General features: G+C 30.1%; 1 protein-coding gene across 1 annotated transcript in view; it reads left to right on the top strand.

The window, feature by feature from the left end:
* LOC134710110 (2-oxoadipate dehydrogenase complex component E1-like) overlaps positions 1-21,214 on the top strand; it is a 44,826-nt gene that overhangs the window by 15,496 nt on the left and 8,116 nt on the right. Inside the window, exons 6-16 of the mRNA XM_063570309.1 lie at positions 716-813; positions 1,182-1,245; positions 3,969-4,042; positions 5,428-5,565; positions 6,134-6,249; positions 6,742-6,817; positions 7,211-7,402; positions 8,327-8,428; positions 9,557-9,688; positions 10,259-10,379; positions 10,918-11,057. Of these exons, the coding sequence (XP_063426379.1) occupies positions 716-813; positions 1,182-1,245; positions 3,969-4,042; positions 5,428-5,565; positions 6,134-6,249; positions 6,742-6,817; positions 7,211-7,402; positions 8,327-8,428; positions 9,557-9,688; positions 10,259-10,379; positions 10,918-11,057 (1,253 nt within the window). The remainder of the gene's footprint in view (positions 1-715; positions 814-1,181; positions 1,246-3,968; positions 4,043-5,427; positions 5,566-6,133; positions 6,250-6,741; positions 6,818-7,210; positions 7,403-8,326; positions 8,429-9,556; positions 9,689-10,258; positions 10,380-10,917; positions 11,058-21,214) is intronic.

The raw sequence follows: 21,214 nt of genomic DNA, 5'->3' as shown, positions 1-21,214 counted from the left end.
GATAGAATTTTGATATAAAATATGAGAAAATAGCTTAAAAACATACTTTTGAAAATATAAATTAATATTGAGGTTGCTAGCCTAGCTTGTTTTCTTGCTACAAAAACCAAACCATGTAAATTCCTGACACATTCTGCAAAAAAAAATACATTATCTGTTATTTCCCCTTATACAGCAAAGTTAGATTAAAGATTTGTTAAAACAATGATCAAAATAAGATAAATTGCTCAATTTTATTACATCATTCCTTTCTCAAAATTTGCACATTTCATTAATTATCTAGTTTTCTGCTATTTTTAAACAATCAGAGATGGCAGAAGATACTTGGAACGGAAAACCTTCACTAAAATTAATTTAGCTCGTTTAATTTTCCTAATATTTTGACAAGGTATTTATATTTACTTTGACTCTTTAACAAAAATATAAAAATTTCAAAAAAACTTAAAGCAACTATTTTATTAGGAAAATGTCCCTGGTAATATAGCAGTTTGACAAACGCTTATTTTGATCATTAAGAAGTTTAATATTCCCTTAACAACGTTTTGCTGATTTTACAGAGTTATCTCCCTGTAGTGTTAGGTACAACATTAATGGGAAATAATTCATACTGCCAGCACTGGTGTTTGTCAGGTAGCGAAATGTAGTCAAGCATAAAAGTTCTTATGATATACTGTAGTTATATTAGTTGTATGTTATATTCACTATTTTATTTCAGATGACATCTCACATATAGTTATGTGTATGCCACACAGAGGGAGACTTAATTTCCTAACCTGCATGTTGAAGTTCCCACCTGTTATCATGTTTCAAAAGGTAAAATATTTGACATATATAAACTTATGATATCATATTTTTTTCATAATTTCCTTTTTTGTACAATCTCACTTGCAAAAAAATGTAAGCTAACTGAGCAGTTAACAAGTGTAGAATAATTTTTTTTCTTGGTTACCGTTAGAAATAAATCATAAATTTATATGCTTTATTATAAACAAATTTTTGGCAATTTGAGAGGCACAAATGATGAATCCTCATAGTTATAAATTCTTTTACAACTCTCAATTATTTTGATGATTTTGATTTTGTCAGCATAATATATCAATATGTTATTTGAGGACTTGTTTACTATGATGCTTCATATCGAGTTATATTTTTTTTTGCACCTGTATCTTTATTTTTTCTAGATGAAAGGAAAATCAGAACTGCCTCCAGGTGCCAAAGGAACTGGTGATGTATTATCTCATCTTTGTAAGTAGTAACAGATCATCAACCATTTTCAAAATTTTGTATAATCAAAAATCAGTATTTAAAGGGGCACTAGCTAAGAGATATATAAAAAAATCAAAAGTATGATTCTTTTTGTTCAATCATTAATGAAAGTGAAATAGTGAAATAATAATTTGCTCTTTTCAGCTAAAATGGTTCAATTTTGTCAAATAAATCTGATAAACATTGATAATGAATTTGTCACTTGCAAGTCAATAATTCGACCTCATTAAATCCGTATTCATGTGAACTCAATTTAACCCTGAAGAAAGAGATAGAATAACACATACATTGTCCCTGTAAGGTTATTTAAAGGAAAAGAATGTCAACATTGATCCACAAAAAACTTGCTTTTAAGGGTAAAAACAACGATTAACATTAATTTTTAATGTATAATACAAAATTTAACAGACCTATAAAAATCCATTGCACAAGTTGCTTAATCTATTTATATCTATGTTTATGTATACATCGCTTATATGGTCATAGAAGGTCAATTGGATAGTTATTTATATGGTGTCTTGGCTAAAATTCACATGAAACGAAGCAACATGTTATTGAGACCATGTTCTGTAAATTGTTTATTTTATACTTTTAATGGTTTGGAAAAATGTTTTACAATGTTATAAATGAAATATGAGAATTTGAGTCAAATCGGTGAACATGAATTTGGCAGCTAGTGAGTGCCCCTTTAAGAAAATTAATATTTTCCTTGATCCACAATAATTGATACACATGAAAATATATGAATCCAAAGAAGTAAGATAAGGAATTTGACCAGACTTGAGAAGTAAATAAATAGTACATTACCTATAGATTTAATCACTGCAATAAGTGTTTTATGATATTCTCCACTCGAGAGGGTTAAATTTTAAATGTTTAAAGTGCGAGGCTTGCCAAGGTTTTTAAATAATCAAAATTTAACTGTTGAGAATGAAGAAATATGTTATATACAAGTTATAGTGGTGGTATCTGTTTCTGTTATGATTTTTATGCCCTACCTTCATTAGTAGAGAGGCATTATGTTTTCTGGCCAGTGTGTCCATTCATCTTGTTATCCTTCCTTTTCAAACAGAAAGTTGTTTATGTGACCTCATCAGGCATTGTTGCCTTTTTTTTCAGGACTTCGTCATAGGAAATTAAAAAAAAATCAACAAAATTTCACATCATAATTATATTTCTACAAATCAGTTGCTGAAAACAGATGTTTCACAAGTGATGAGACATATATTTATCTCACACTGGAAAATAGCACAAAAATGATATGGTATTATAAATGAACTCATCATAGATACCATCAGAACTGTGGATTCATTATTATTCTTAGGATACCAATTTTCTTGGGTACAGGTAAACCACGAAATTAAACATTCAACGAACGACAAATTTTCTATAGGCTTGTACACAGACCACAGCAAAACCATAAAATTAAATATCCACGAACATACAAGTTTTCATTATCCATGAACATTGATACCCATGAAAATAAGTGAATCCACAGTGGTATGTTTCCATAGAGACCAGAGTGTAAACATCTACAGTTTGCAGTATGAAATTCAACAAGGAGAAAACACATACTGTATACATATTTAGCAAGTTTAATTAGGAAGCTTCAGAAAGAGAAAGGTTTTTGGTCTGTGATTGGCCAAAATATTAATTCTGTACAAATAAATGTTGGTTTCAAAGAATTTAATTACTCCTTGCAAATAATTTGAAATTACTGGACTTCTTTACAGTGACTTGACTGTTAGTGTTGCTATCCAACTATTGCAACTCATTCAAAATTCTGACCAATTTGCAATTTGTTTTATAAAACCAAACTGGTCAACTGGTCACAATTTTGAACAATCTGTTCAGACAAATTGTGAAAGTGCAAGGTGATAAAATAAAATATACTTACAATCCTATAAGACTTTAACTCCACTTTAATGATGTTGTATCAAAATTAGTTTATCAGTTTGTATAGTTATATTAGTCATTTCCATGCTGAAGGGGAACTGTTTATTTTGAATTGCTATAAAATTGTCCAAACTAAGCTTTCATATAGTTTTTCCTTCTAAAAGTATTCTATATTGATAAGAATCAGATATCATTTTAAATAAAACATCATATATTCAGTAAAATATGTGTGAAATAACAATATGCTATTGATAAGTTTCCATGGGGAGATAACCTAAAATATTATTCTTTTGAATAAAGACTTTTTGAAATAAAAAATGATTACCTCCCCTATGGAAACTTCCTACAAACATATATTGCAATTTTACACATATTTTACTGAATATGAAATGTTTTAATTCACATAATGTCTGATTCGTATAAATATAGAATACTTTTAGAAAGAAAAACTGTATGAAAGCTTAGTTTGGACAATTTTATAGCAATTCAAAATAAACAGTTCCCCTTCAGCATGGAAATGACTATAATATACCTATACAAACTGATAAACTAATTTTGTCACATCATCATTAAAGTGGAGTTAAAGTCTTATAGGATTGTAAGTATGTTTTATTTTATCACCTTGCAGTTTCATGACTTGGCTGTGGTTTTCTACAGAAGTTGGTTCAAATTTCTGACCAGTTGAACAATTTGATTTTATAAAACAAATTGCAATTTGGTCAAAATTTTGAACAAATTGCAATTGGTGGAGAGCAACACTAACAGTCAAGTCACTGTAACATGACTGTAGATTTGTTTCTTTGTAGATACATCTGAAGATATCCAATATCATGGAAAAGATATCCATGTTTCACTTATTCCAAATCCTTCTCATCTTGAGGTAATTTTATTTAATTAGCAATATTGAAGTAGTGTTTTTTTTCTTTTTTCACACTTATATTCATGATCCTTAAAATTAATTTCTGCTTGTACATGCACATCTAAATCATCCAGAAAAGTAAATTCTGTAAGACAGAAACAGTGGAACGTCTTTATATAGGAAGGGGAATGGGCAATTTGATGAGAGTTTGTTCTACAATTTTTAATTGAATATTTTTCTAGAAAATTCTAAAATTCAGATTTAATTAAACATGTAAGAGCACAGCCACAGAGAAAAATAAAAAAAAATGGGTTTAGTCAGAGAAATTTTTAATTAATTGAAGTTATAACCTATCATGTATGACACACTGATTAGATTAATCTTTGGATAACATTTAAACATTTATATATCTGAAATCTTAAAATAGAACAAATGTAATCGTTTCAGATTTTAGGCAAAACAGCACTGTCAGGTCAGCAGTTTTTTTTTAAAGATTTCATAATCATATATTAGCTGCAAAACACTTAATTTTAAACTGCTTAAACTTGCAACTCCAAAAATGTTAATCCTAATTAACGCAGATCCTATATTTAATTTCCTTGCCATTATATACTAATTGATTATATTTATTACTGATTTGAAAGAAAAGATCCATCTTTTTTCCCCCAGCAGCTAGGCAAAAAAGGCATTAAGTGTTACCCTTGATTCCTTGACCATCTGACCTTTCTTCTGTCCATCCCAAAAGTATTTTGCACATATAATAACATGATTGAGCAGGGTCATTCATGTCTTTAAAAACATTTTTAGATCACTTAGATTTTTATTTGGGAATAAAGCACATTCAATTTTATATTCGAAAATTGCGTAAGTTATTTCTTTCGAAAGTTTTAATATCAAAGCATATCAAAATACAATTCATTATGATAGCGATAATAAGAAATTGGTTAAAAATCTATTATCATAGGACTGATTCTTTTTTTATGAAACATAAGAATGTATTATATATAAACTTGCAACACCAAAAAGCTAACACTGCAGATCATACCATCTTTTTTATCCACATACCTGCCAAGTTTTTCAGCATGCAAGATGGCTCATACAGTCATAAAAAACCTTAAAGGGGGCCTTTTAATTCATCTCTTTGTTGTTTTTTTGTTTTCTTCATAATTTTCAAAGCCTATAGCCATTGTAAAATTAACTGTTTTGTTAAAAATTGGGTCAAAATTCCTCTTTAAAGTTTCAATATGGGAGCTCTCATGGGGGAAATCCCCCCTAAACCCTCGCAAATAGTTACAGTTGGCAGGTATGTATCCACAATAGCATGTATATTTATATTCTACTAAAATACCCTGTTGATTAGTTTTTATTTATGTGTACTTGAACATAAAATGAAATTTGACTTTTAGGCTAACAATCCTGTTGCAGTTGGTAAAGCACGTTCTAAACAACAACGGTTAAAGATCAGAGATTATAGTGAAACAGATACCTCAGGTCAAAGAGTTTTATGTGTTCAAGTTCATGGTGATGCATCATTTTCCGCCCAGGTAATTTTTTATAAGTTGAGAATAGACATTTAAATTATCCATATGTTTTACTGTAAATTCAGAAATTATTGTGATGTATTGTATTATTGCGAAAAATGCAACAGGGCTATAATCACAATAATTTAAACTCACATTTGAGTTTGTTCTTGTTCCAACCTGAAATTTGGGGATTAATTAAATCCATTCATAGCCATGAGTTAATGTAAAATTTAAGACTTCAACATTGGTATTTGTGCTATGCTTCTGCACAAAAAACATAGCAATAAGGATTATCAAAGACTTGTCTTGTAATCAGAAAGATGCATTGAGGAAGGGAAGCATATCTTTCTGATGAAAGCTATCTTTAGAACAGACTCATTGAGAAAAAAGCTATCTGATATTAAAATTCTATCAATTTGAAATAACAAGTTGTTTTATCATAAGAGATAGACACTTTTGAATTTACACCAAGATGCTGTTAAATAAAATTGGATACCCTGCATTTATTAAGCTTTTCAATAGATATTGTCAAATTTGCTATAAGAGCCCCATCCTAACACAATAATTTCTATTGTATGTAATTTTGTAGGGTGTAGTAGCTGAGACTTTTGGTTTTGCTGAATGTCCCCATTTCAATGTTGGAGGTAGTATACATATCATTGTAAATAATCAGCTGGGATTTACCACTGAACCTAGTAGAGCAAGGTAAAACATATAAAGGAAAGGAAGATTATGCTACTTTATTTTGCTAGCTTATGAAAATTTAGTTGAATTCTGTGAGCTCATTGTCAAAATAAACATATACAACTTACATGGGAAAACATTCTTCATGCAAAGTACATTATATATTATTCAAGCAATTACTGAGAAACTGATGTATTTGGTAAAAATGGAAATAAAATCAAGGCTGTTTTAAAATAAATATTTTGATTTTCTTTAAAAAAAATAAAGAAAGATTTCAACAGTTTGATTTAGAACTAGATATTTTACAGATCTATTGTTAAAACCTTCAGATGTCTTGTTTTTGTGTTAGATTGCTATTTCATTACCTTAAACAACTTCTTTTATTCATATGGTTACAGCTAAAACGCTGACACAGTTAATTTTACGGGCACTCTATTCTCATATTTATAATGATATGAATAAGTTTCATGGATCAGTATTGTCTTTTTATTAAATTACTATGTTATTTTTCAGATCATCTTTGTACAGTAGTTGTTTGGCAAAAATAAATTCTTATCCTGTTATACATGTTAATGCTGATTATCCAGAGGTGAGATATTTTATCTTGTTTTTTTAACGTTTCCTCTTTTCTTGTTTTCTGTTTCTGCACTTTAATTCAATAATTGTTTCAAATTTTAAAATTTCAACCATGTCTTAAAATGTAAAAAATTAGTGAATCTTATAGAGTTTGCATACATATCTGTAGAGAAAAATTTTCTATTTTAAAACATTGATTTTTCTTTAATTCAATATTTCAGGTAAAAGATACCACTAAAAGGAAATCAAAACTAACAAGTAAAAAAAATAGATATTCTAGAAGAGTAATGTTATTGCTTATTAATACATGTGTAAAACTGTAAATACATGTGAAAATCTGGTTTGGTTAATTGTTTATGAAAATGTTCGTCAGATCTTTGAGATAATTAAAACTTTTGTTTTGTAGGAAGTTATAAGAGCTACATCTCTAGCTATGCAGTATCAACAAACTTTTGGTAAAGACGTAATAATAGATTTTATATGTTTTCGTAAATATGGACACAACGAACTTGATGATCCAACCTTTACACAGCCCACCATGTATAATATTATAAATCAAAGAAAAAGTATTCCAGATATGTTTTCAGAACAGGTTATAGTGAGTACAGTATTAAACTTCATGGTTTTATGCCTTCATTCTTGAGGGAGGGTAGAAGGGGTCCTCATCCCGAAATCCTGGGCTTAAAAACACGAAATCCTGGGCTTAAACACACGAAATCCTTAGGTCCCGAATTTAAATAAATTGAAATCCCAAATTTAAATAAATTGAAATCCCAAATTTAAATAAATTGAAATCCCAAATCCTGAAATTTGAAGAAAAAAAATCCCAGATCTGCAAAGGGTCAATACAGAAATCTCGAGCTTAAAAACACCTGATCTTGGAGTCCTGACAAAGGTCCTCCCCCCCCCCCCCCCCCCCCCTCATTCTCAAAATGAGAGCCTTTATATACATGTTCTCATTCATAAAATTCATGATTTGATACATTTTTTTTCTCAAATTCTTGGTTTTCAAGTGTGTGGGTTTTAACATTCCTGGGGCCTAGGGAAAGACATTTCAGAATAGAGCCAAAGAGGCACAATATTCAGAAAATGTAATTGCATAACAAGTAAAATGAAAATGAATGAAACAGAGTCTGCAGACCTATGCTTTCAAATTATTATCAAGGTTGAGTGCTATCCTGTCTATATGTTTAGAACTATTAATGCAACAATTGTTTTAAGGTTTCACATGATGACCCTGAACTTTTTTATAGTGATAAATAGAGTTATATTTCATGATCAGACAAAGTCCACATGTAAATTAAAAATGATGGTAAACTGAAGCAAGGTGACTGAAAGATGCAGAATTTTAGGAGTTATTGTATGAAATTTAAAGCAAGAATGTGGTTTTGTAATCTTTATGTATCATGATAATCATGGAGTCAACTGTCAATCATAACGTGACATAATTGATGATCCCTAAACTACTTTTTTACAATTTTCTGCATACTTTGGTCTATTCTTCTGCCTCTTATTTTTTCAGACTGATGGTATATGCAATAAAGAAGTTTTAGATAAAGAAGTTGCTGATTGGAACAAAGAATTATCAAACAATTTAGATATGGTGGAAAAACATGTGCCAAAGGTTTGTTATACTGATGCACACTAGTACACACAGATAAAAATGTATCAAATATTTTAAGTCTTTCATATAAAATTAAACATGTACATTTAATTTTTGAAAAATAAAAAAACATACTGGGTGAATGAATTGATATTGATATTTTTGAACTCATTAGCCTGTATCCTGTTGATACTGTTAACTCATTTGTTGGCATTTCACAAGGTCATATATTTCTCAAACTGCTCATGATGTATTTACACTAAATCTGTTGGATGTGTAAAAAAATGACACTTAAGTCTTTTTATACTCCACAAAACAAAGTTGTGAAGAGTATAATGTTTTTTTAGCTGTTAGTCAGCCTTGTCATTGCAACTCCTGAAAACATACTGAATGTAATGAAACTTCGTAGATCAGAAGGACATACTAAAGCTATATGTAGATGTGCATATAAATAGAAAATTATGATTCCGTTTTTTTTTCCAGGAGTTATGCCCTTTTGAAACTGAAATTTTGATCCAAATATACAACTGCAAAATTTTGTAATTGCAACTCCTCTGAAACCACACAATAAAAAATTGATAAAACTTTGTAACTAATGAGGACATCTTATGTAGATTTGCATTACAAACAAACAAAAATCAGTTGATTTTCATATAAGTTAGGAATCTGGTGACGTGTGTTTGCCTGATAACAGTGTTCAGGTAGGGTTTGTGAGTATGCTCACAGAGGTTCTTTCAATTATTAGGTAGAACTAGCTTTCAGTAAATTTAAGCACTCTTGTTTTGGTGCTCTGTGTGTTTTGTTATGTAAGTTTTTTTTGGGGCCTCATATCAATATTTTGAGTTAAACTGTTGCACTGATTTAAAGCACACGGCCAAGTAAGCTTTTCTCATCATTTGTTGTCCCTCCTCTGTCGTTAACTGTTATAAAAAAATCTCCTCTGAAAAGTCTTGACCAAATATGACCAAACTTGACCATAATAATAAAAAGGGTATTTTGTTTTAAAAAAATATGTTCAAATAGCCCAGCATGCCAACCAACATAGAATTAGATATATTAAATAATTTCATTTTGGAAGTCATGGTATTTTATTGTAAATCCAAATAATATTGAAAACAACAAAGAGATGAATCAAAAACTTTTTTTCAGGCGTTCCATCTGCAATCAGACTGGTCAATTTGTCAGCAAGCTGGAGAAGTTGTAACAACATGGGATACTGGTGTCTCATTGGATACTTTGAAATTTGTTGGAGCTAAATCTGTTTCTGTCCCTTCTGATATGGTAGGTTACTTGATACAGGTATCTTAATGCATACATTGAAATTTGTATAAAGCAGTCTGTAATTTCTGCTCTCTTGAAATATTGAAGGTTAGTGTAAAAAAAAAAAATGGTTTGAAAAAATTACATGGTTTAAATATGTTTACTGACTTCTTGTGAAAAAAACGTAGTTTGTCAAAGTATGGACAAAAATTCTTAGTAAAAGCAAAACTTTAATTTCTATACAACATATCACTGTAAATTCAGAAGTTATTGCGTGCATTTATTATTGGGATTTTGTCATTTTACACTTGAATGCGATTTTAATTTTACAATTTTGAGAACATTTATGCTTAATTCAGTTGAAATATTACAAAATGTGAGTTTTAATTATTGCGTTTACAACTCAGTCGCATTATTCGCAATAATAAAAACCTTGCAATAATTTCTGAATTTACAGTATATCTTTGTTCATAAAACATTGTTATTAAAACATTTGAACACATTTAAGATCATGATTCTTGAAATACCTAAACTAGATATGCCAATTTGGATTTGAATACTTTTAACAGTAACTCAAATTATACTTTGTAGAATGTTCATCCAACTATACAGAAGACCCACCTAGACAGACGATTACAGAAGATACAAGATGGTGGAGACTTAGACTGGGCTACAGCTGAAGCTCTTGCTATTGGTTCTTTGTTGTATCAAGGTATTGAGGAGACTTAAGATTTTTTGCAATTAAGTGATGATTTAGTTTTGCTATTTTTCCCTGCATCTAGAAAACAACAGTAGAAATCTTATTAGCTTAATAAACAAGATGGGATCTATATAAAAATAATCATGGATAAACATAGACAAAATCATCAGTCAAATCCATATAAAATGCGTTGCCCTTAAATGATGATTTTTACCATGTTTCTGCCTACTATCTTCCAAATTATCATAGATGAAAAGAAACTTAAAAAAAAATGTCAGCCGGACAAGATATGCCACTTCATCCATATGACTGAATATTCATTGTAACTCTGAATTGAGGACTACATGGAGAATTAGTCGCTATTCCACATATGACACTAACCAGTTTTCAATAAAGGCCAAGGAATACATAATAGACTTGGAAACCAACTTTGATTATACAATTTTTTTTTATCCATACAGGTTTTAATGTAAGAATAAGTAGACAGGATGTAGGTCGTGGAACATTCAGTCATCGTCATGGTAACTTAATATATTTTTTATCCATACAGGTTTCAATGTAAGAATAAGTGGCCAGGATGTAGGCCGAGGAACATTCAGTCATCGTCATGGTATGATAGTCGACCAGAAGACAGATAGTGTCTACATACCACTGAACCATGTCACTGATAATCAAACAGGATTTCTTGAGGTTGGTTTTATACTAGCGAATATTATTTGTTAAAAAATCAAATAATGATCAATATCTTGGTTAGTGATTATCAACATCTGCAAAATATTAAAGTTGATGTTCTAAAATACTATTAGGAATTACAAAGATCATGTGAGAACAGATATGAAATGCACAAATAGTGTTTTTATTGTAAATTCATTCCAAGTGACACATGAGTTCTAAGTACATTTCATTCATTAAATTCTTGTAAGGTGTGTAAATTTATTGATAGTTACAAATATTGATTCTACAAGAAAATATAAGATATTTCAGTTCAGAAATCAACATAGACTATAGACAATATTTTATTGGCGCAAACGCATTTACAATGATAGGAAAGGACAGTATGAATAAACATGGAAGCTATAGTACAATGCACACAACTGTGATTATAAATACATGTATAATGAAAATCTCATGCAATAAATTACTTCTCGCTTTAAATCAATTTACATATACATGTAATGACAGAGTGAAGTGAACACCACTACTCAGAGGTTATCTTTTTCAATTCACAATCCACTTAAAATAAAAATTGGATTCAATCATACATTATATAAACCTAATAACCTCAATGGCAGACGATATTCATATGTGGATTATTCAGTTGGATTTTCTATTAACTGGTTAATTATAAACATCAATTTCAGATTTGATATGAACTATTCAATTAAGGAATGACTAATATTTTTTCTGTATGAAGAAATAACATAAAAAATTTGGTGCACACTGAATAACGCGTGTAGCTGGTTATTTAACAGTGTGCACCAAGTTTTTCATGTTATTTCCAATAGACAGAAAAATATTAGTCATTTCTTATAATTTAATTCTAAATTCCATTATAAACTGAAGAAAACCTTGAAAAAATGTGGATAACCGTTACATGAGGGGAGAAATTTGATTGGTTAACTTCCAATTATGGTTATTTTCTTATATGCAATGAAATATTATATTGAAATTTTTACTATAGTACTGGACAGGATAAAATTTTATTCATGCCAAGTATATCTTTATTTGAAACAGAGATAAATTCTGCACATTTTTTTGAAAAGTGCAAAATTAACAAAGACTAATAGGGGAAAATCAATGGTGGTAATTTACACCTTAAGTAATTTAAAATTTTATTACTTGTTATTACAATGCACTTTTAAAAGCTTTTGGTAAGTTTTTGTCATACTGTCTTAATTATTGATATTCATTAAATTTCTTGCATCATTCTATATTTGATACTTATTACATGCATGCTTTAACAACATTTCAACGTTTCTATTCTGTAAATGGATGTAAATAAAGTTCTTAACTGGCTTATTAGCCGTTACATATTTAAATTAATTTAATCAAATTAGAGTCTAGTAAAATAAAGTTGAAAACAGTTAAAGGAATAAAATTGAGAATGGAAATGGGGAATGTGTCAAAGAGACAACAACCCGACCAAAGAAAAAAACCAACAGCAGAAGGTCACCAATAGGTCTTCAATATAGCGGGAAATTCCCGCACCCGGAGGCGTCCTTCAGCTGGCCCCTAAACAAATATATACTAGTTCAATGATAATGAACACCATACTAATTTCCAAATTGTACACAAGAAACCAAAATTAAAATAATACAAGACTAACAAAGGCCAGAGGCTCCTGACTTGGGACAGGCGCAAAAATGCGGCAGGGTTAAACATGTTTGTGAGATCTCAACCCTCACCCTATACCTCTAGCAAATTAGAAAAGTAAACGCATAACAATACACACATTAAAATTAAAAGGAAGGATAGATGAACAAAACAATTTTCAACTATTTATTTTATAACTGTATTAAGATATTAAAATAATGAAAAGTAATATTTCAATATGTATTTGCATTCTATTTGTTACCCACAAAATGTAAATATAAAATCAATCTGAAGGCTAAGAAATCCAGGTGTAAATGGGTCATTTTCGGAAATCCCAGGTTATTCAATAATCCGGCGGTTGTCCTGGGTGTTCCCTCAGAATAGTGAAAACTTCGAGTCACACCTGCAGAATACGGGTCAGTTGACAGGTATGCAATTTCTCAGCATTCTAATTTTACTAATGAAATAGTGAAACTTATTTGCCTCATTTATAAATGTGTTTCAAACTTTATCATTTACATTGAAACATCGATATCTTAATCACTATAAAAACAAACAAATATGTAAACAAACATTTATCATTGCACAATAATACAATGATGAGATGTATAAATATAGAGCCACGTCATATACAAGAAAGAAAATCTATTGCAATAAATTACTTCTCGCTTTAAATCAATTTACATATACATGTAATGACAGAAGTTATTGTTTTCAATTCATGAAGAAACACAGTGGTTAACATGTTATTTTCATATAACTATTTTTCAAAATACAAAAACTCATTTGTACATTTATTTGCATATCAGCAGTACACTTTCCTGATTTATGCATTATAGTTGTGTTGTGTACATACAAGTTTCTAAAAATTAAGAAATAATTCATGGAAGCCATAGATTGTTGAAAATTTACACATGGCCTGGTCCGTGATATTCAAATTTTATCCTGAGCTTTAGCAAGGGGTAAAATTATCAAATATCACGGCCCAGGCCATGTGTAAATTTCCAAAATCTTTGGCTTATATGATTTATTTTGATTCTAATAGGACTAGTATGATCATTAAAAAAACTGAAGCAAGGGTGGGTAAAGCTGTGTGTGTGGCTGTTCTTTTTTACTCCCTGTTAGATAAAACTCAAACATTATAATAAACCTGTAGCTTGCATGGATTTTTTCGCGAACAATGCTGAACAAAAATCTGTTTCATTCTCAAAACCAACAATTGTCATTTTGATTTACATGTTTTTCTTGTTAGCTACCGTCAAATCCCAAGTTGACATTTCATAACTTAAGAGCCTAAGTTAACTTGCTGAAATCAGTAAATATGAGTATAATACAATATAATAGAAAATCAATTAAATCCTACATTGATAATCAATTTTAATACAATAGTAAATGTCATTTCAATGGTTTACATAACAGAAAACTTTGAACTCTAGCATTTTCATTTGTATGACATAATGTTTTGAAATGACTTAAATGTGCCAAAAACATTTATAGAACTTCGCAGAATTTTATTTTATTTTTGTTTTGATGGTTGTTCTGTGCTCTTGTGCATTACTTCTTTTTATTATGAATCCAAATAAGAATAAAAATGACTTTGTCTTTTTTTAATTGTAATTTTTAAAACAATAAAATCGGCAAAGGGTTTGCAAATAGGTTTCAATACATGTGGATTTATGTGGGAAGTATATTGAAACAGACATTATTATGTCCACTCAGAGTCTGTGCTAAGTATAGACATATTGAGAATTTTATCACAGTGTTGTTTACAAAGCCAAAGAAGCACTTCATATTTGAATTCATATTTTAGATTTTATAAACAAAAGCTGTTCGGTAATAATCACCACTATCATCAGTCTCAGCTCTTGTTTTCTTTATTTGACTTGACACAATCATCATTCCTGTTTCTCTGTTGATGTCTATTGTCCAAGGCCTGTTGATTCCGTCAGCCTCTGATAGAATTGTCTTACAGGTTTTACCATCTGGTGATACTACCATGATACTGTTGTTTCCACTAGAAACTATATAAACAAAGCCATTTTTGTCTAATGTAATTCCTTCTGGACGGTCAATGTCCTGGTGCTGAAATGACCAGAGAAGTTCTCCAGTTATTTTGTAGCAGCAGACTTTGTTTTTAGAGAAAGTGGTGCTGTATATATTTCCTTGGAATAATGAAATATAATTATCTTCTCTAACTTCCATACATGTGATGGACTGTGAAACTCAGATCAGGAGATTTAGAAATTTTGGTCAGGAGATTAGGACTCAGATCAGGAGGTTTTTTATCGACATAAATTTTGTCGTTAACGTAACCGTATGATGTAGAAATTGTGTTTTATTCTACAAATTTCCATCAAATTGTTATATGTTTAAAGTACCCTTATTGCCTTTCTATTTGAATGAAATAAAATATTAAGAAGAATCTGTTTCTTTTGTTTTGTTTTTGATAAATGATTGTTCACTGCTTGCAAATAAATCATTATATTTTTTTTTTCTTATCTGTATAGATTTGTATTCATGTTTCCATCTCCTTGTCATTGGTAACTATATAGACAAATAAGAAAGAAATATGCTCTACATGCATATTTGCAACATCATAAAGTATTTAAAAAAATAACAAAACTAACAATAGTACTGCATGGCTGTTCATCATTATGAAAGTTATATTTGTCATGTTTGTAGAAAACTTAAAAAGACTTAAACAGTGTAAATTGTTTTGCTCTTTATATTTAGCTACAAAAATAATGAAATTTTATATACTAACATGTACAATTTTAATCCCATGGTTTAATTAGGAATTTACTAAATAAGATTGATATTTAGTGTTAGTGTAGACATATATAATTCATCCTATTTGCAGACATATTTACTATATAAACTTCAATTTAATCCTTGAAAGGAAGTCTAGATGGCTAAAATAATTTTTAAATTTATATTATTTATTTGTCCCAAAACATTTAAATTCATTTAATTACCACCCTTTTATGCTTATTTGATTAAAATATATATCATTTATAGTCTTTTTACAATTTACATTTTTAAAAGCAAAATAACTGAAAACAGGATAAAACAAAGGGAAGTAACAAAAATGTATTTCAATTTTGCGTGTGCCATAAACAGAAGCTACATAGAGTAATTGATAATCCAACACTTTATGATTGTTCAATCAAACTATTATCACTTGTTAATTAGCCTTTAACAAGGATTAAAATCTCCACATGTTGCGTAATCAGGTAACACCGGATACGTTCGATAAACCTTGGACTTTTACTTTTAAAAAATCTCGGGTTTTTACGATCTCAATGATAAATTTTGTAAACAAAATAGTAAAAATGGCGACTGAAAATTTTCATTCATGATTTTTTTTTGCACGGGAGTTTTTCCTCTTCGACGGGAGGACGGGAGGGGACCCCTGAAAACGGGAGTTTTGTACTCCCGTCGGGAGGTTCACATGTATGAACTTCTTTTACGGTGGTATGAGACTTGTCATTCAGATTCACTCTAGTACACTGGCGGTCATTATCACTGATTACCAAAGTTTTACCATCACTTGCTACTCCATAACAAAAATGAGAAAGTTTAATTGTTTGAATAATTTTATTATTTTCTATATCAACCAGTACTGTCTTGTTAACTGCTCCTAATGTGACAGCCACTGTTTTATTTCTGACAAAGCAAGCATCATAAGGAATTTCTGTGAATGTGAATACTTTTCTTTCAAAGGTGCCATCATTACCAAATAGCATCAGGGCATTACTTACAACAAACAAATTGCGACTTAGAATGAAATATTTCCCACCAGGTAATATCCTGAAGACAGGAATACCATTAAACTTCATATCTTCTGGAATTGTCAGAGTTCTCAACATTGTTGGTTTAATGTCTTCAATTGTAGGAACAGCTTGAAATAAGTTCTGTGCTTGATCTTTTCTTCCGGTCTTTATTTGAAGAGTGGATTGGCTTGTATTTGTATATATTTCACCAAACGATTTGACATCTTGTAAAATTGATTGCAGGGCAGATGAGATGGTTACCTCTAAGTTCTTTTCCTCCAAATTGTCTCCACTTTTTAATTCATCTATGTATATTGCTGCTTGTGATGTAGTTATTTCAATTTCTCTCAAACCCACATACATCTGTAGCTCAGTTGCATATTGAGTCATTTTAGAAAATTCACTTTGCAATTGGCTTATCTGATTGTCTTGTTTTTCTAGTTGTTGTAGTAAAGTGTTCATCTTAGATTGTAGCTTTGATTGCTTTGATTCTAGTTCATCAAGAATTTCTTGTTCTAATTTGTTTAAGTAATGGTCTATTGACTTCCTCATAGATCGAATTTGCTCGGCAGCTTTTGTTTTCTGACTTTTGCTTGTATTGATTCTGCTGTTCAAATATTTTATAATCTCCTCCAAGTTTTCCTTTACATTCTTCAAATCTTTTTCAAAAAGTTGAATTGAAGCAGATGATTTTACTTTCTTCAGAATATCTGACAAGGGCTTCATTTCTTGACATTTTTGGTGTTTATCAGTGATGCACTGGACACAACAGGGACAGGCATGGAAAGAACAGTAAAGTTCAAACTTTTTCTTGTGATCTCTGCACTGGCTACTTATTTCCAGCATGAATTTTGGTAGTTTATGGTAGTCTTTAGTTGTCATGGTTTTATGGTCTTTAGATGTTTTTGATTTTGTGTGATGTTTTTCACAGTCTGTACATAGGAACACCTCACATTCTGTGCACCATGTGACAGCTTCTGCAGATGTTCCATCATAATCATAACAGAGGGTACATAGATCCTTACCAAATGAGGCCATATTTTCTCTTTTAATTTCTGAAATTTAGAGTAGAAAAAATAAAGTTTGCCTGAACATAAAGTATCAGTCTTTAAATCTGCCAAAACAATCAGTTCAATCAGGAAAAATTCCTCTATTCAAAGGAACACTAATTGATCATAAAATGTTGATCTGGCATCTATAATACTTATCAAGGAATTTTATTCACTCTGGCAGTTTGGTTTTAAAATTAATGATACCAGAGGGATTTATGTTTAGGATTTATGATCCGCAATAGCTTAAGGATGTACTTAGGTGAGGTTTTGGTGAGGAATAAGTGTCAAATGTTCAGACTCCTTGGTGCTTTTCCATTCAATACAAGGTATAATATTTTGCCCCATAACACCTATTTATCTTTTAACATAAGACTTAATATATATATAGCTCATAAAAGGTCATTTGACAAAATTTAAGTAGATTCTTGATTTTCTTTCTTTTGATTTGAGACCCCAAAAATACCATTGCAAATATAAGGCAAAAGTCAGAGTCAGCCTTTTCCCGCCATATTTTAAAAATCAAATACATGTATCTCGAAAGGAGCTCCATGACCTATCAATATTCTTAGCTTATTTTGATCCTTAACTAATACTTTTCCAGCTTAAAGTAACAATTTTGAATTCTTGATTTATTTTATTTTTACCTTAGATCACCTAAGTACATCTTTAAATAATGGCCTTATAAATGTAATAACAAGAGGCTGTCAAAGTGGCTGCATAATAAGTTTCTATTACATTTTATTACTGTCATTATAATGGCAATAAAGGGCCATACCAGTAATTAGCTCCTGAATGGTGAAACTGAAAGTGAAAATGATCAATATTTACCTTCAGAAAATTGAATAATTTACACAGCTTTTCTTTGGTTGAAGATCATATGTTGTTCTGCAGTTTTTCTGTTGGATTGCTGTCTCATTATTTTATACCCCAATATACTTTGACTGCTGGTCCTTTAGAAAAGGAATTTCTACAGTGTTATTGTCAGACTCTTAATCTTAACACAGGAAGTAAAATGTCCAATAACTAGTGCACATACCTGGTATAAGGTTAATTAAAGGTAAATGTTTTTGTTACTTCACAAATTTGTTTTTCCACCCCATAAATTGATTTTTATTATAAGAACTGACAATTTTTAAACTGCTTAAAATTTGGAATGCCTTTGTAGATATTTAAATATTAAAAGACCCATATTGACCAGATGTGCATAACATCAAATAAGACTAACGGCCTGATTAATACTACCATAATAAACAAAAACAAATGTGAGAGACATACTATTTGCATTTTCGGCAAAACCAATTTTACTACCTGTGTTCAATAACACAAGATCAAATTATTGTGAAGTGTCTACATGGTCCAGTGACTGTCACAGTGTGTCATTCAAAACTGCAATGCATACAGAAACAATATATAGTTTATTTTTACTTCAAATTTAGCTTGAGAAATTCTTGTGTCATTCATATTTTCTTATTTGTAGATCTATTTTGCCATTAAAAATTTTCCTTCAATATATGATAGTTTTCAACTTCTATTAATTTAAATGTTTTTTTTCCGAAAAAGCGAGGCATAGCGATCCTACATTCTGTCGTCTGTGTCATCCACAAATATTCACTCTGTGGTTAAAGTTTTTGAAATTTCAACAACTTTCTTAAACTATCCAAGATTTCTACCAAACTTGGACAGAAACTTGTTTATAATCATAAGATAGTATCCAGAAGTAAATTTTGTAAAAAAAAATCCTGTTTTCCATATTTTACTTATAAATAATATAACTTATAAGTGGATTTAGTTTTTCTGCCAGTTAACATTACATTCACTCTGTGGTTAAAGTTTTTAAAATTTCAATAACTTTCTTCAAATATTCTGGATTTGTACTTAACTTTGACAGAAGCTGGATAATGATCAAAAGCTGGTAACTACTAAGAAGGAAATTTTGTAAAAAAATATCCTGTTTATTCGTATTTTACTTATAAATGGACTTACTGTTTATTCCAGTTAAAATTACATACAATCTGCAGTTAAAATTTTTAAAACATTTATTAGATTCATAAACCATCCTACATTTTTGGGATACGATTGCTTTCAAGCAATCTGTAGACTTTTACCATTGACTCACGTCAACCGTTTTATTCTAAACAGTAAGAATCATCTCAGATTCTTAAGATTGTCTTGCTTTAAATGGTAAAAACAAACAAAAGGATTGAATTTAAACAAATGTCATATAATGTTCTTCTCATAATCTTCATGTTTCTATATTTCCCTTGACTTACGTATGCATGTTTTTAACAACACGGAAAATCAGAATTAAGCAGTATTTATTATTAGTGTTTTTATAAATTAAGAAACACGTCAGAGGGAATTCCCCAGTTTTGATAACACGCAAGACTTCAAGGGGTATCAGATTGAATTATTGATTGGATTCCCCACTGCATTGATTAATTTGAAACTCACAAGATCCTTTCTATGTGTCTGTTATTGAGGGTTATTATTGTTGCATAATTTTAAATCATATGCATCATTTAAATTAAAATAAATGTAGTCCACAACTTTAAGGTGTATCTAGAATACCCCTTTCGCCAAAATGGAGTCTTCCATATTATTGCTTCGAGTTGTCTCCCTTATACTTTCAACAATTCTGAATCAAAATACGATGATACCTCGAGAAAAACAAACTTGTTCTGTCGATAGACGTCGTATTATATTAAAAGCGATCGAAATTAAACAGAGGAATGTGTACAGAAAAGAGTCATGCCCACTGACCCAAAGAAAATTAAATATTTAAAGAGTTAGAAATGGGGTCCTCCTAGTATTCACATAGGAAAATAGGTGATAAGGTACGAAGTGAAATACCTTCTCTCGCTGTGGAAAGTAAACTTGGAATTGACAGTACAAAAATAAAACACAATAAGTACATTGTTCATACGTTTGTATCGAGGATTGGCTGTTTTTAAAGTTTATGACTTCACTTGTTCTTGATTATTATAAGTGGTTTTATCTAATACCAAATTAATGTCTCTAGTTCACCCATAAACTCTTTAACACAGAAATTATAATAATGCCTTGAGTTGCTGTCTCATAAGCATAAACCCAAATCTCAATTTCTAAAGGACAAATGTCTGAAGTTTGTAATAAACTGTAAGTGTGATGAAAAGTATATTAATATATATAAAGACTAAGTACTAAACTATTATTTATTCAAGAATCTAAAAGTATATGCATTTATTTACAATATGGCAACTGGGGACTTATACAACTGCAATTAAAAACCAATAATGTATAATGTTCTATCTCCATATGCAAAGGGAGATAACTCTATAACTAAATCTTGAAACTTGGAATTGATAATTTTTCATAGATTGACTAAAAATTTTGTATCGAAATAGCCAAATACAGATGCTTGCAGCTGTAGCCCCAAGTTGAAATAATGAGAAGGATAAAAATCAATTCACTCCTTGCTGTCAGTACAAATTTTAATTGTTCAAAGTAGAGGTCATTTGAATTTGAGCTTGTCTAAGTACATCTGGAGAGGTATGAATATATTTGGTATAACAATCTGAGGACCATCGTCCTAAAGTTTGAATAAGATGATCTTCCAGTCGTGCTTTGTGTGCAGTAGTTGCAGCACCACTTCTGAATGAATGACCATTATACTTTTCGCTGGATAATCCTAATTTGTCTAATGTACATTTTACATGAGAAATGAAAAAAT

The sequence above is a fragment of the Mytilus trossulus genome, chromosome 3, assembly GCF_036588685.1.
Source record: "Mytilus trossulus isolate FHL-02 chromosome 3, PNRI_Mtr1.1.1.hap1, whole genome shotgun sequence".
Taxonomy (NCBI): Eukaryota; Metazoa; Mollusca; class Bivalvia; order Mytilida; family Mytilidae; genus Mytilus; species Mytilus trossulus.
Note: the sequence above shows the minus strand (reverse complement) of the source record. Positions and strands in the feature narration are given on the sequence as shown.